Genomic DNA, 14990 nt, shown 5'->3' on the forward strand with positions numbered 1-14990 from the left:
GGCGACTGTTTTAGGATCCTTTGCCAAGAGCAGCTACCCTTTGCTGAGAGCTAATGAAGTTAACATCAAAAGCAGTTGTGTCCTGGGCCAGACCAATCCCAGGGATCAGGTGAAAGCTGCAGGGCTGAGCAGTGCAGTGCACTGTGCTGGGCACAGACATGCTGCTTAGAGTATGGACGAGATACTATAGATTCTGTGCTAACCAGAAGTGAATTAAAGCTGTTGATACATTTGGGGGTTGCTTACTGAACAAGACAGGCTTCCCCAGCTTTTTAATCAGTTTATTAGATGCTTTCTGCTTGGCTACCCAGTGGGGTGTATAGAGATTAATAGCTGCATCTATTGGCAGGTAACTGCTAAACCAGTGTTAACCACTGCCTTTGTTCCCAGGACCCTTACGGGAGGAGTTAGCTAAGCACAAAGCAAGGTTACAAACAGGCAACATGCAAGATGGATGCTGATGCCATGTCCTGGGACTGTGGGGGTGAGCTGCAGCACTGGGGAAGAGCAGAGAGCCCTTCTCCATCCAGCTCAGGGGGTCTCTGCAGCCCAGCATCACACAGGCTGGACAGCAAATATAGCTCACTGATCCTCTGCACCCCTACAGCTCTGTGCGTCTTGGGGTGCTTTGGAAAGGAGGGCATGTGGCATCAATGCCCTGCCAGCCTCAGAAGGAACAAGCAAGAAGTAATAAATTCAGTGTCCAGGGCAGCAGAAGAGCTAAGGTGAGTGAAGATGAATCCTATCATGTGTGCAAGAGGCTACCAAAAGGCTTTGGGAGCAACCCAATGCACTGTGGCAGGGAGAAGGTCTGGACATGAGTGCCAAACTTAGATGGAGATGCTCTTCTGGCTTGAGCACACATTCACAGCACAAAAAGCATCACAGCATGAGAGCTGGAGCCAGGACCCAGCTACAAAGTGCTGGCAACCGGGGTGCTAATTCATAATGCATCCGTAAACACCCTTATTTTTCTGGAGCTACATCAAGGTCTGGAAGCAGAAAAAACAGTTACTCCAAACCAAAACTTGGCACAGTGGCTCTGCTTGTGATTATTTAAGAGCCAACACATTCTCAGGACAGCTAATAGCACCCTGCTCTGCTTAGAAAGGAGGACTCCACAGAAACAGAATTGAAATAAATGGGGAGGCAGCAGTACCACCAAAACACAGAAGTTACATTACAGAGAATTGCAAACCAGAGGTCAATGACATACAGCTTTTGCAAAGACCACCAAAGCACAGACTTACAGAATAGCATGGGCACAGCTTGAGAGGCAGCTATTTCTCTCTGCTCAGCAACCCTAAAGCTTCAGATGGGGATTTTGCTCAGCTGAAAATAACTCTTTATCCCTAATGTGCCTGCCATTTCCTGAGTTATTTTGCACATTTGGGATAGAGTCCGAAAAGCAAGCAACAAGAGCCAAAAGACATTTAGAGACTTGATCTACATATCTATATATCTAGAACTTTTTAATTAGATGATTAAGAGGTTACAGAGGTGGCAAATACATCTGGAGAATATACAGTCCTGAGACCAGGTAAGGACAAGAAGGACAGTCATCAGTTATTCTACTGCACAAATTAAAACAAAATCCAGCAGTACACCTAAGACGTTTTGAGGGTATCGTGAAAAAATCTTTCTGAATACAAAGAAAGTGAAGGCCTGGCACAGAATTTGTTGTCAGGTTGTGAAATCACCCACATCAGAGGTTTTGAAGATAAACATCTATCCTTCTTGGGGGCAAGGAGATAGTTTGGAAGATAGCTTGAAGTCCCTTCTGGCCCTGAATTTCTAAAAGTACTCCAGTTCCATTTCTATGCCCTTTCTTGTCAGTAGGCTTTGATTATTAGCCTTAAAAATCATTAAAAAAATATTGTCCTTCATTTAGTTCTGTGATGCCAATTCTCATTTTCTCCTTTCTTTTTTCATTATTTGAGTTACCAGACCATACGTCTGTCTCAAACCTCAGGGAAGAGAACTTTTTGTATTCATACATATAATGAAGATGATGGATACAGAAAACATCAGCCCTGCCAGCTTTAAAACAAAATATATTGTTTTATTCCACGGCACATAGTCTTGCACAATAACCACAGATACTGGCTTATCAAAAATAAATAGAAAATTTTGCTGAGCAGTGGAAATAAAATCAGAGGTGAAGGGCAGCAATGGATAATTAAAAGATTTAAAACAAATATGTAATAGTCAGATCTGTTTCCTGTTCCAGAGGTAAAGGTATTTCCTGTTTCCAGAACTGGCTATTTAAAGCAAATCCTGACAACAGAGGGCTTGGGGCTGGGTTTTCTCTAATAATGCCAAATAAAATATATTAATAGGGCCAGTGTTCCTGAGCTCATTCTTTGGAGAGGAGTGGCTGGGTGCCATGTCGACCAGGCTCAGCCAAAGCACCCAGTGATGGAGGAGGAGGAGGAAGGTTTAGCAACCACCACAGCCTCTGCACAAGGGCTCTGTCATCAGACCTTGATTTAGCCCATGCTGTAAAAATACAGAGGTCAATCCAGACTGACTAGTAGTTACATGGGAACAGCAAGGGGCCTTACAGCCAGCTCCAAATCTCAGCTACTGCAATTACTTGGAGAAATACCTGAAGATTTCTTTTCTCCAGGCATGGAGGTGGATGCTTTTCATTCCAGCTGTTTTTCAGTCAGTCAAGATGAAACAAAAAATAAATCCTAGATTGCTGACTTTTAATGGTTTTAGTGGTTTTCATCTCTGCTCCAGGGCAGTTCAAACAGGTTTAAAAAAAGAGGGGGGAGGCAGAAATCTCTTCAGTTCTCAGTTCACCATAGCAGTTGAATGTATGCAAGCTGCTTTAGTGTAACATTTAGCAAGGCACTAGAGAAAGAACCTTGCTCACTTTCAAAGCAATTGAAAGGTACAGCCCTGCTGATAAACTGCAGGAGAGCTCTGACCTTCTTGCTATAGGAAAAAATGGTTTGAAATTGGAAGTACAACTGTGCTGTACACTGTGCACTTGAAAGCTTGGATGTTTCATAAACTTTACATAGTTATAACTATTTTTTTTTTATTTTTAATAAAAAGAAAAGCTACATTTGCAGGTTTTTCAGCACTTAAAGAAGCAAAATTCTGCACAGGTGGTCCTGAGGAATTAAAAAACTGCACTGCTATTTGTAGAGTATTGTAGCAAGATTTCATAGTGATTTGCAAAGGAAAACCAAACCGATTGGGTACTGGGTTGCAGAGGGCTTACCTGGGCCCAGAACTTCAACGGAGGAGACACGGAAGGTAGAGGAAAGTTGGTGTTACTTTTGTGAAGGGCAGAGCTAGGTGTTGTGATGCCCCCCACTCTGCTCAGCTCGTGTATGCTGAGGCTTGCAGCTATAGACCTTCCCAGGGTGGTAGAAGTAAAAATACACAATAAAGCATTTCTAGTGATGGAAACAAAGCAGCCTATGACCAGCCTTCTCCCTCCTGTCCTCCAGGGGCCCACTTTGCTCCTCCATACCTAAAATGACCTGGGGCTCATATCTGCACTGTCCTGGCCTTCATCTTGATCAAGGAGCCTTAAACAAAAATGTTAGCGTTTTACAATCATCCTGATCTAGAAGTAGAAAGCAGAGCCTGAGAAGTTCCACCAGTGTTCATAACACAAGAGTTTCCTGATGCTCCTCTTACCCCTGACTCTAGAAGAACACACAGATGTACCCACCTGCCAGTTATGCATAGCGTGTTTAAGCAGGCACAGTTTTGGGGCAGAGGAAGGGAGTCAGAATTGCCATTAGCTACTCTTCAGCTCCCTTGCATTGCTCCCGTGACAAAGGGAACTGAAGAGATTTGCTATGGGTAGACATCGTGAGTGGTTTCCAAACCCAAATGGGGGAGCAGGAGGGAAAGAAGAATAGAAGAGGGAGGCTGATGCTTTCTGTAGTTACCACGTCACATGATGCAAGGCTACACATAGTGTTGGTTTAGCAATGGATGCTTTGGATGGGAGCAATATGCAAAAAATGTTGCTTCAGATTTTTGCAACACTGAAATAAAGTATTATTTTGTTACTGATATTATCTCAACTGTGAAATATTTGGGGCATTTGAGTTAATGCACAGACAAGTGTCAAAGTGATTGAAAGACCATATTTCCTGCCATTTTGCACAGAGAAACAGATGCTGAATGGAAACATGCATGCTCACCTCAGCTCCCAAAACCTAAATTGCCTATTTCAAAACCCTAGTCCATTTTTCCTGGACACCTTTTCCACCTGTTTCCTGGTAAGTAATGATACCCAGCAGCAGCAGGAGGGAAACAACGGTGTTTAAGGGTCATGGTCATAGCACTACCCATATGAATCTGTGCAAAATCCAGATCCATTCCCAAGGGGATGCTTTTACCCCCTCACACTCCTGGTTTGGTTTTCTGCACACTAACAAACCCCATCCTTAGCATAAGCAGTCTGCAGGGGATGGCTTTCCTGCAGCCAGCACCAAGGAAGGTTCATGTGAAAATCAACAAAATGGTGGTGTGGCAAAACCAGCTGTCTGAGCCTATTCAGAGGTGGCCCATCCATGTAATGGTCTACCTGAGAGATGGCTCCAGGCAGTCCTGAGCATAGAAGCTCCTGGGTTGGTGTGAAACCCTCTAACATCTTCAACAGCCCAACGCTTTTTCTGGGCTGGACTTTCAGAGAGGGCCAGGCACAACCATGTTCAGATTCAGGAAGGTCTGCAAGAACTTTTCACAGTAGCATTTGATTTTTCATTCGACAAGCCAAGAGACCTTCTTGCAGCCACTAGTTACCACAGGGCCTGGCCAGAGTCCTAAAGACATTATGTCTATCCAACCGTGCAGAAGCTGCAAACATTATTGCACACATTTCACAAAGACTATGGTGTTTGCTATGATGCCATAGGACAACCAGCATGCAACCACAGCAGTATTCCCAGGATCTTAGGACCTGAAAATGTAGTGAGCCTGGGACATGTTCAATCAGCTCCAAACTATTACTGATGCTAAAAGGCAAATTCTCACCTCCTTATTCACTTTCCCCGCAGAGGAATACCAAGCCAGCTACGTCGAGCTCCTAACAGCATTGCCAAGAGACACACAAGACATCTACCAGAGAAGAACCAAAGCTGCCACCTGAACAAGCATCCCTCAGAAACAGAGCAGACATTGTAACGAGCCTGCAGAATCATGCCCAAAACTCAGGATAATACATCACATGTAGCAGTAAGTTATTCAGTGAGGTGAAGAATCAAACCTTCTAGACCTGCAGTCATGCAGGAAGCCTGAAAGAAGGAAAAATTAGCTCAGATTTCAAAAGCAGCAGAGCAAGTGCAAGCTTGACAGCAAGCACTCTGCAGCTCCTGACCTTCGGAAAATACTGGAAAAGGCATTATTCAGGGAAAAAAGATAAAATTAAAAAACAACAGTACATGCCTAGACTGCCTCTACCCTACCATTTTACAGCTGAGCACTTCCCAGCATACCTCTCCCATGAGGTGGACATGGCTGGCAGGGCCAGGGAAGGAGGGCTCCTGAGGCCAGCGGTAATGACCTAAGTGACATGACTAATGACAGCAGGAATCAGCAGCCTTGCTTACACCCTTGCTGTCAGCACTGCCAACACCAGCAGGAAGCATCTGCCAAGAAAAATCTGGTCCAGACCACAACAAAGCATGGAGCTGCCTACCAGCTGGGCAGTCAGTGACCAACACTTCCAGTCCCATTTCTCTCACTCCACCAGACCATGACATCTCATTTCATTGGGAGAAACATGCAGAGGAACCAGATGTGATGTTTTCTTTTCAGTGTCAAAGTAACAGATAGGAGCAGGTTTCTCCACTTCCTGGCATATAAACTGTGTCCCACACAGCACAAATGAGGACATGGGGTATTAAACTGAGGCTTGCTAAATGAGAATTTTTGAGTGTGGGATGCTGCAGGGTTTTCCTCCCTCATAATGTACAACTAATGGCCTGTATCCTGCATATTTCTGGCTTTCTGCATTGTGATTTAATGCTACAGTGACTTCAGTCTGAATTAGACAGCTTGCACACCAAGGAAATATTTAACTAATATTTATCTAAGCAAGTTTTGGGGTTGGGCTTTAAGCGTAACTGAAAATAAATATAAAATCACAATGTGTAGGTTAGCTAGGTGCCTGAAAAAGTCGTGAGATGTTCTAACACCATTCCTATAAAAACTTTGTGATCAGAATCACAAAATGGTCTGGGTTGGAAGGCACCTTAAAGATCATCCAGTTCCAACCCCCTGCCACGAGCAGTGACACCTTCCACTAGACCAGGCTGCTCAAAGCCCTGTCCAGCCTGGCCTTGAACAATTCCAGAGATGGGGCAGCCACAGCTTCTTTGGGCAACCTGGGCCAGTGTCTCACCACCCTCACAGTAAAGAACTTCCTTATATCTAATCTAAATCTACCTTCTTTCAGTTTAAGGCCATTCCCCTTGTCCTATCACTTCAGTCCCTGATGAAGAGTCCCGCTCCAGCATCTTTGTAGGACCCCCTTCGGATGCTGGAAGGCTGTTCTAAGGTCTTCCCAGAGTCTTCTCTTTTCCAGGCTGAACAAGCCCAACTCTCTCGGCCTGTCATGATAGGAGACGTGCTCCAGCCCTCTGAGCATCTTCAGGGCCTCCTCTGGACTCGCTCAAGCAGGTCCACGTTCTTACATTGGAGGCCCAGAGCTGAATGCAGTACTGCAAATGGGGTCTCATGAGAACAGAGGAGGAGAATCACATCCCTCTACCTGCTGGCCACACTTCTTTTGATGCAGCTCAGTATACAGTTGGTTTCCAGGCTGTGAGTGCACACTGCCAGCTCATGTTGAGCTTCTTCTCAACCAACACCCCCAAGTCCTTCTCCTCCTCTCAATCCATTCTCCACTCAGCCTGCCTTTGTGCCTGGGGTTGCCCCAGCCCAGGTGCAAGACCTTCACTTGGTTGATCTTGTTGAATTTCACAAGGTTCACATGGGCCCACCTCTTGAGCCTGTCAAGTTCCCTCTCGATGGCATCCCTTCCCTCTAGCATGTCAACTGCAACATACAGTGACCTGAAACATTCATTGTCATGAATTATATGGTGCACAAGTAATTCTTCAAACCTAGGTATCTGCAGACCACAAGCAATAGCAGAATCCACAAAGTTATTCAGGCCATTCAGATAAACAAGCAATTGCTTATGGTGTCAAAACCAAATACAAGGTCATTTTCCCCTTGTTCTTTTACAGCAAGAACAATTTCATTTTACATACTTAAGTTTTTACATGCAGTTAAGATATCATTTACATCTAATAATTTCCATTTCATGTAGAAGCTGTGAAGGTCTGTCTGCTGGAAGGAGCAACAGCAGTGATACAGAGCAGGAAGACAGAAGACGGCTTACACATGCAGAAAAGAAAATATCATCAGCATCGTCTCCACACAACAGGAAAGAAAAACAGCAATGAAACTGGAAAAGGAGAAAAGCAGGAGGAAAAAGCAAGTAATATGTCAGGTATGTCACACCATGCAGGAAAACGGCTGGACTGACACTATCTCAGTATCAGAGATATACTGAGATATATCAGAGGAATACTCTGATACTGTGACTTTTTTCAGACCACATTAATGAATTTGTACTTCACCTATCTAAAAGAGAAAACAGGACTCTTCATTTTATCTCAAGGACATAATTTTGTTACTGGAAGTTAACACTGCTGGCATAAACTGGATGAACACAATGAAGTCAAATAAAAGATGTAAGGCAACAGGACAAAAACATGAAAGAGAGAGTGAAGATTTCGTCAGCTGCTGGAAGGCAAAGAACCTTACGGCTTTTAAAAGCTATGGGCACTCTGAATTATACATACTTAACATTAATTTTGCCTAACTGCACTCCAATATTTATATCTATGGAAACTTTCTGGACCATTATCAGCTCCCCAAAATTTGCAGAGAGTAATGTGCGACTCCACAATCGGATTTCTCCTTGAAGACATAAAAATTATGTAGATTAGCTCCAAAACCCCTAAAATAACCTTACTGATTGCTTGCCACTTTCAGGCCAAGAAGCCTTAGAGTCAGGAAGCAGAGGAATAACTAATAACAGGTCTTGTGCCCTGAAACTGTCTCCTCCTACATGCAGTTTCTTCAGTGAGACTAGGACACACCATATGCTTCTTAAATCCAAGGCAAAAGGTTTTGCTCATAGGCTTGGTTCAGTTGGTGTAATACTATAGCACAGTACAATCGTTTGTACAATAGCTCCATATTGCACTTTCTTCCTAAGTTACTGGTTTATTTGTGGGGTTTTATACATTTACTTTTAAATGGGAATGTGTAAAATATACACGTAATATATCTATCACACATGCAATATCTATATCTATTCTCAGAAGATCATGACATCTGGATAGCATGCATAGCAGCCTTCCAGGGGCTAGTTTAGCCTGCCTCCAAAATTTCAAAGTCCCTTCCAAAGCAGTTTCCTTCTGTGTGAAGTCTACCTGTAAAAAGTAGTAAAAACATACTCTATGTTGACAGAGTGTGTCTCAGGACCCTAAATGTGAAAGGTCATCCATGAGCAATTTGTTAAGGAAAGAGAAATTAGCATTATTCTCTGAGACCCTGCTCCCATGCCACTCAGGGAAATGTGGGCCCCAATATGCCTTGACTCAACCCCGCACAGCAACTTCTCAGTGCTGACAGACATGGATTTCACCACACAGGTATGACAATAGTTTACATGGATTAGCTGTTTTGACTTCTCTTCTGAAGAGTTAGTACAGCTTCAAATTACCTAGGAAGCAGCACTGCCCATATATTCAGGCTCCCTGGTCAGAAGAGGAAAATTTTGCTTTATTCAGGTACAAAGCATGCTTTCCCACCTGCAAGTTTTCATTCCCTTCCTACCCTCATCCTTTGAAGTGGCTGCCTGGATAATGCCAGCTATATTTGCCAGCACTGTAGGTCACAGCCCAACTGGTCAGGCTAGCACCACCACCTGGGTGCTGCCCAGATAAATGTGGGAAGCCCAGGTTTCCCAATCACGGGTGTTCCCACTGCATGGTCAGACAAATTGAGTACAAGCAATAGGCCAAATAATTAAACAGCAAGCTCATATTTGGTGCTTTTCATCCCCATGCTCCAAACACATTAAAAGAGAAGCTGTATATTATTATTGCTGTTTACAGTATGGGGAGACTGAGGCATAGAGAGGTGAATTTCCCTACTAGTTTCACATAGTGGGGTGAAACAAAGCCTGGGAGGGGACCTGCTAGCACAAGTTTGAACCTAAATAGTGAAGAAAATGAAGTTGTTATCTGCATTCCATCGACTGCTGTACCATATGGTTAGACATGGGCATGAGTCCAAGGTAAGCACCTAAACGACTCCTTCAGCTCTAGTGCAACAAATAAAACCCAAAACTTGCATCCTTGCATTAATCAGAGTAATCCTTTAAGCTTTGCCTTCGTTTCTGCTGACACTGTGTTATGAGGATCTATGCTGAAATTTTAATGAAGGATAAAACCAGATGAGCAAAGCCTCTAACAGTACCTATATCCGATCCTGTCTTCCCAAACCTCTCAGCTTCTGAGAGCTGTTTTTTATATGACTACAGGCTCTTTCCATTTCTGGTAAGATGGTATTTTAAAGTATGCTTTAACAAAGCTCTTGCTAAGAGCGTCTTGGTTCCTGATTACATCTCCAGCACATGCCAGGAAGATACTGCACACACTAATTACTCTTTAGCAAAATCAGAGATTCTGAGATTTAATAATTCAGTAACTGCAATACAAGAACTAGCAAGTCTTTTATTCTTAAATATTGTACAGTTTGCTGAATAGGAAAAAAGGAAAGGAAAACCAGATAAAGATAGTTTGTATTTCCTTTGAAAACTGCTTTGTTCTGCTACTCCACTGCTTGAATTAAATGACCTCATGTACACCAAGAAATGGGGAAAACAAATGAGGGGACAAAGGACAGGAAAGGGAAGCCTTGGGTTTCTGCTCTCAAATCCAGGATAAAGCCATCCTGGATTGCAAACTCTGCCCTCTGCCTCTCCAGGACCTGCCAGACAGCCTCCAAGGAGAAGCAGGGAGAAAACAAAGGGTAATACCACAATCGCTGCAATGGCATTGAAACCAGACAAGCTTGTCCAAGCCAGAGTGAATGCAGCAACACTATTTCATTACTCACATCCTATTTTGGCATTTAACCCATATATTTGGCAAAATACTATTTTGGCATTTAACCCAAGAAACAGTAGTGACAATGTTCACTGCACATCTCGGGGTGGGGAAGCAGGTACACTGACAAAAGGCTGTTTCTCCAAGAAAGCATACTTTCTTTTTATGCCATCCATAAGTTCAGAGATCCTCCTGCAGTTAATTTCCAAAGTGCCTTTTTATAACATTTTTCCCCCCTCTTACAAAGGTCAGTATAAGAATTTAACTTCACTGACAGAAAATGCCACACTGGGGATATGTTCACCTGAGCTGTTAATAAATACTTCAGTACCTAATAAAAAGCCACACACTTCTCAGGACAGACTGAGATATGGAAGTACCCTTATCTAGAAGGGTGCCTGCCTGCCATAGACCATAAGTAAGGGAACAACAAAAAACAGAGCACTGACATGGGAAAGAGATGCTGAAAAAAAAGGTTTCTCCAAAGGTTATGAAGGTGTTCAAAGGAGGTAACCACCAAGGCTACTTCAATATAGCAAAAGTAAAGCCCAGCCATCCCAGAAAAACACTGCATACATGCATGAGCAAGTCTTTCCTTGCCTGTATGATGGGTAAGGGTAATGTGAGGACAATACCTGGCTCAGCAGATGGGAAGAAAGTTGGGCAGAGCCTGGAACAGCTGAATGAGGTGTGCAAAGAAGCAATGACAGCAAAGATCCAGCACTGGTGATCCGGCAGTAGCAGAGGCTAAAGACCTGGGGGAAATAGGGATGCTGTATATGTATATATGTGTGCATGCATGCCTGCGTCAGGTAAGCAAGCAGGAAGGAGGTCTCAGCGATGACAGCAAGAGGTAATTACATCCTGCAAAGGTCTGAGCTCGTAAAGACTGAATTAGATTTCCTCGAAAGTTTGTAGCTTGAGATTGTGCACGTAGTCCAAATGCCCGGGATGAGCAAGAGGCAAAGACTGAAGAACTACTCACTACATGCCTGAATGGGATGGGACAGGCAAATTGTGGAGGTATTAGGAAATGGTGCTTGGGAGGGAATGTAAGGAGATGGCTCATACCACCAGCAAGCTACACAGAGAGGAACATCACAAGAAAGGCAATAAAAGGCTAGATGGAAAGAGATGAACAAGGAAGACCCGCCAAGAAATATGGAAATGGTAGCAGAGACCCTGGAGCAGGTTGATGTACAGCTGGCAAGGGGCCTGAGTACTCAGCCAATAGGAATGTGCAGGACAGCCCAGAAAAGAGGCAGCAAGACCAAATCAAGGAGGTGCTGGCAGGGCAGGTCAAAGAATATCTGGGAGTAAGAACAGAGGAGAGTCAAAAGCAAAGCAGCCAAATGTGGATGGTGACAGGTACTGACCTGACCAAGAAAGGGTCTTGAGACAGAAAAGATGCGAAGGTAAATCAGGGTTCAGAGAGAAAAGTTTCCTCACGACTGGAAGAAAAATTACAGGGAAGACAGAGGGAAAAAAAAACCCAAGACTTTTATATAGTGTTAATACCAGAACCCCAAACAGAGGTAGCTCACAGGCACAAGAAGCCAGGAGTTTATATAGGTGTTTTGCCTTCTGCCTGACCCTGAAATATTTGAAACTGAACATTCACATTTTGCTGGGTACATTTAAACTCTGCTCACCTTCCCACCTTTCCGCAGAGGAAAACCAAAGCCACCCAAGATCACTTTTACTTCACAGTTTCCCTTCTCACTGTACTACAAGGCTGAACCAGCACAGGGATGAGATTCAGAGACCCATGTTTAGTTCCATGTGCCGTACAGGGCGCAGTCCACCTAGAACAACGACAATTGTTTCCTGCAATTATTGCTATGTTTCACACCCTTTCCTCTGGATTATGAGAAGCAGCCCCCCTTCCTCCAGCTAGAGCCAGTTTCCTTCCTCACCAGAGACCTGCTGATGCTCAGCATCTTTCTGAGTCTGTGGCTATTGTCCCAGACCCCTTCCCCCTCACTAGAGAAATGGGGTTTCATTTTCTACCAGACACAATTCAGTCCATAAGGGAAAGAACTCACTCAGCACTAGTTAAAATGATTTTTTAAAACATTTCAAAAGAATCTCATTTACACAACATTATTGCCCCATTCAGGAGTAAAACTTGGTTCTTCTGTAAACTGTTACTAAAGCCTGGCAGAAGGCCACATCTGGCCCATCACAAGTAATCACAAGGTTGGGTGTTTTCCTGTGAAGCAATGAGCATTGTTCTCCTGCATGTCTTCGGCGAGGAAGGCTTTGGTTTAGATTCCGTCACTTAGGGATGCTACATTTACCACTCCCCTGATGACACTACCAGTTACTTCTAAAAGGATTTTATCCCTACAAATAAATTTCCATCATTTCAAATGCATTAATTTAGACACAAGAGATTTCCCAACCTCTTAACATGATTTGGCACTTGTTCTCTGTCCATAGATCTTCCGGAGGTGTATGAACAGGGAGCCAGAAAGCACCAGCCACTTTCAAGAGCTCCCCAGTGACGTCCCTGCCAAATTCACTCCAAGGAAAAGCAATAACAGTAGAAGGACACACAACAAAGACTTCAAGTTTATTTTCATTCTGTAGATGAACGAGGTTGAAACAAAGACACGGTTCCTTTCCCTGAGGCCTGAAGAGTCAGTCACAGCTCACGAGGGAAGCTGTGGATCATGTGAGGTCATAAAACAAAATACTTCAAGTAGACACTCTTTGCAGGTCACATTTAAACTACACACACCTTCTCACCTCTCTGCAGGGGAAAATAAATAGTTGTATAAGCAGAAAATGCTTTATCTCAGACAGAAAAGCCCCATACATTGATGGGGCATTTGGGGTTGATTTGAGGAAAGCTACGCAGAAGTTTTCACCAAGTGGCAAAAAAGCTCTTCAAATAATGGTGTAAATTGGATGTTTTGGGACCAGAGTTTTTTGTTTTTTTTCAGTATAAAGGAAGTCTGATAGCTAAAAGCCAGTTACAGGCACTATCTTTGCCAGATGCATCCCACCCACAGGCCCAAACACATCCTGCCTTGGGTCTGGCTCCAGCTCCAGCTTCCTGACCCTCCTCTTCTCACTCCCTTCCAGGTAACACTCTTTTAATTATAACTGAGATAAAATAGCTAAACTGCCACTAGCAGGCTAATAATGACAACACACCTACATGTCTAATTTCAGGAGATTGCATCAATCATTCCTCATCGAGCTGAAACTGCTCACACAACTGCAGGGGAAAGACAGCAGCAAGCTCAGTGTTTAACCAAAACTTGTGTATTTTGCAGGAGAGAAAAAGCACGGGAGAAAAGTCCTTCACTACCTTTAAACAAGGTCATAGGAGCAAAATATGGCTACTTCTTAGCCTCTTTAACCTGTCAGATTAGTTTAAAACACAGCCCAGCTTGACAGCAGCACTTAAACACCCTGCATTCTTCACCAAGGTAATTACATCCTTAATAACTGAACCTCTGCTCTGTGTCAAAGAGTTTTACCTTTGTAAGGTAAATGCAAGAAATGGCTCAGAGCAAAATGAGTTACAGGCTTTGCTTCCAGAAGGCAACTAATAAGCTGGACAGAGACAGAAGCAAGAGGGCAAAGAACAGTACGCTTATATAGATCAATGGCAGAGTGCATCCTCACTTGCAGACTGCTGCCCCATAAAAATAGCTCACCTAAAGCAAAGATAAAGGCCCTGTTTTATAAAGTTCTGCCACTATTTTAGAAGTGGAGGCTGAGTACCTATAATGCCAACAGAATATAATGCCAACAGAACCATACACGGATAAATCCTCCAAAATACTTGTCAGAGCAACCCTACACAATGGTAATGAAAGCCACAGGGTTCCACGCTAATACATCTTACCTCATCTCAGCTTTTTAATGGGGAAGAAAAGTTGTGAGGGAAAGGAGACTGGGAATGCAAAATCCAGTGATAAAACCCAGCTTCTCAAAAAGCCTTGCCTACTCTGTTCAAGTTCTGATCATTAAATACTCTACATTCAGTCCTACATTAGACTTTCAAAGTATTTCCACGCCTTCAAGACAGAAAGTATTTTCAACATTCCTCTTAAACAGAGAACAAAGCACAGAAATTCCACCCGTGTCTTGGAATACAGCCACCACCACAGCACAATATACACACATACAAGACCCAGAGGATGACTTACATTGGCTTTCCTCTCCAAATGAATGTATATCCCAACTGTTCTTTCAATTTTCACTATTTCTGTCAAATTCCTGTCTTTACATTCTTTCTTCCCTCTGTTCTCCATAACGCTGAGTTAACAATAAATATGTCCTATACAAAGATGCTGTCTCTCTGCTCCCAGTCTGGCTGGCTGAGCCAGCTGGGTTACACAAAGGACTAAGCTCTGACATTAGGATTTGGTCCCAAAGGTTTTAGTTTCCTTACACTTGAAGGCACTTGATTCCCTCGCATGCAGATACAACATAAACCCTCCTTACTATACAAACTGACTTTGCTTTTGCAGGTGCAATAAATGCTGTCAAAGATTCAATTTTATGTATTGCCTAGCAGGTTGAAGCATAAGGGAGTGGTTATCCCAAAGCACCCCACAGGACTTAAAAGCTTCTCTTCGGATGTGACATTTCAGAAGGCACTTTGCTGTAGGATGTGGTCTGGCTGAGCCACACTAGCAGATGCAAGGAAAGAAACAAGGGTGTGATTTTGAGAATAATATTCAATGATGCTGAAGCCACCACAGCAAGGAAAAGCTATTGCAAAGGACTTATTACTAAAATAATACCTCTTTCTCCTCAGCCTGCCACACCAACATCAGCAACCCTTGTTCATAACACTGT

The 14990-nt window shown here is 43.4% G+C and overlaps 1 protein-coding gene across 5 annotated transcripts in view; it reads right to left on the minus strand.

The window, feature by feature from the left end:
• The window catches only part of STOX2 (storkhead box 2), a 129120-nt gene extending 118139 nt beyond the window's left edge, over positions 1-10981 (minus strand). For 2 of the 5 annotated variants that reach the window (XR_004549866.1, XM_034064898.1), the window contains exon 1: positions 10805-10981. Coding sequence is in view for 1 of the 5 variants with exons in the window: in XM_034064898.1 (XP_033920789.1) it covers positions 10805-10966 (162 nt within the window). In the remaining 4 variants the exon portion in view is untranslated. The remainder of the gene's footprint in view (positions 1-10804) is intronic. The other 3 variants (XM_034064904.1, XM_034064901.1, XM_034064902.1) reach the window with 2 other exon arrangements.
• Positions 10982-14990: the final 4009 nt, after the last annotated feature.

The sequence above is a fragment of the Melopsittacus undulatus genome, chromosome 7 (assembly GCF_012275295.1).
Source record: "Melopsittacus undulatus isolate bMelUnd1 chromosome 7, bMelUnd1.mat.Z, whole genome shotgun sequence".
Classification (NCBI taxonomy): Eukaryota; Metazoa; Chordata; class Aves; order Psittaciformes; family Psittaculidae; genus Melopsittacus; species Melopsittacus undulatus.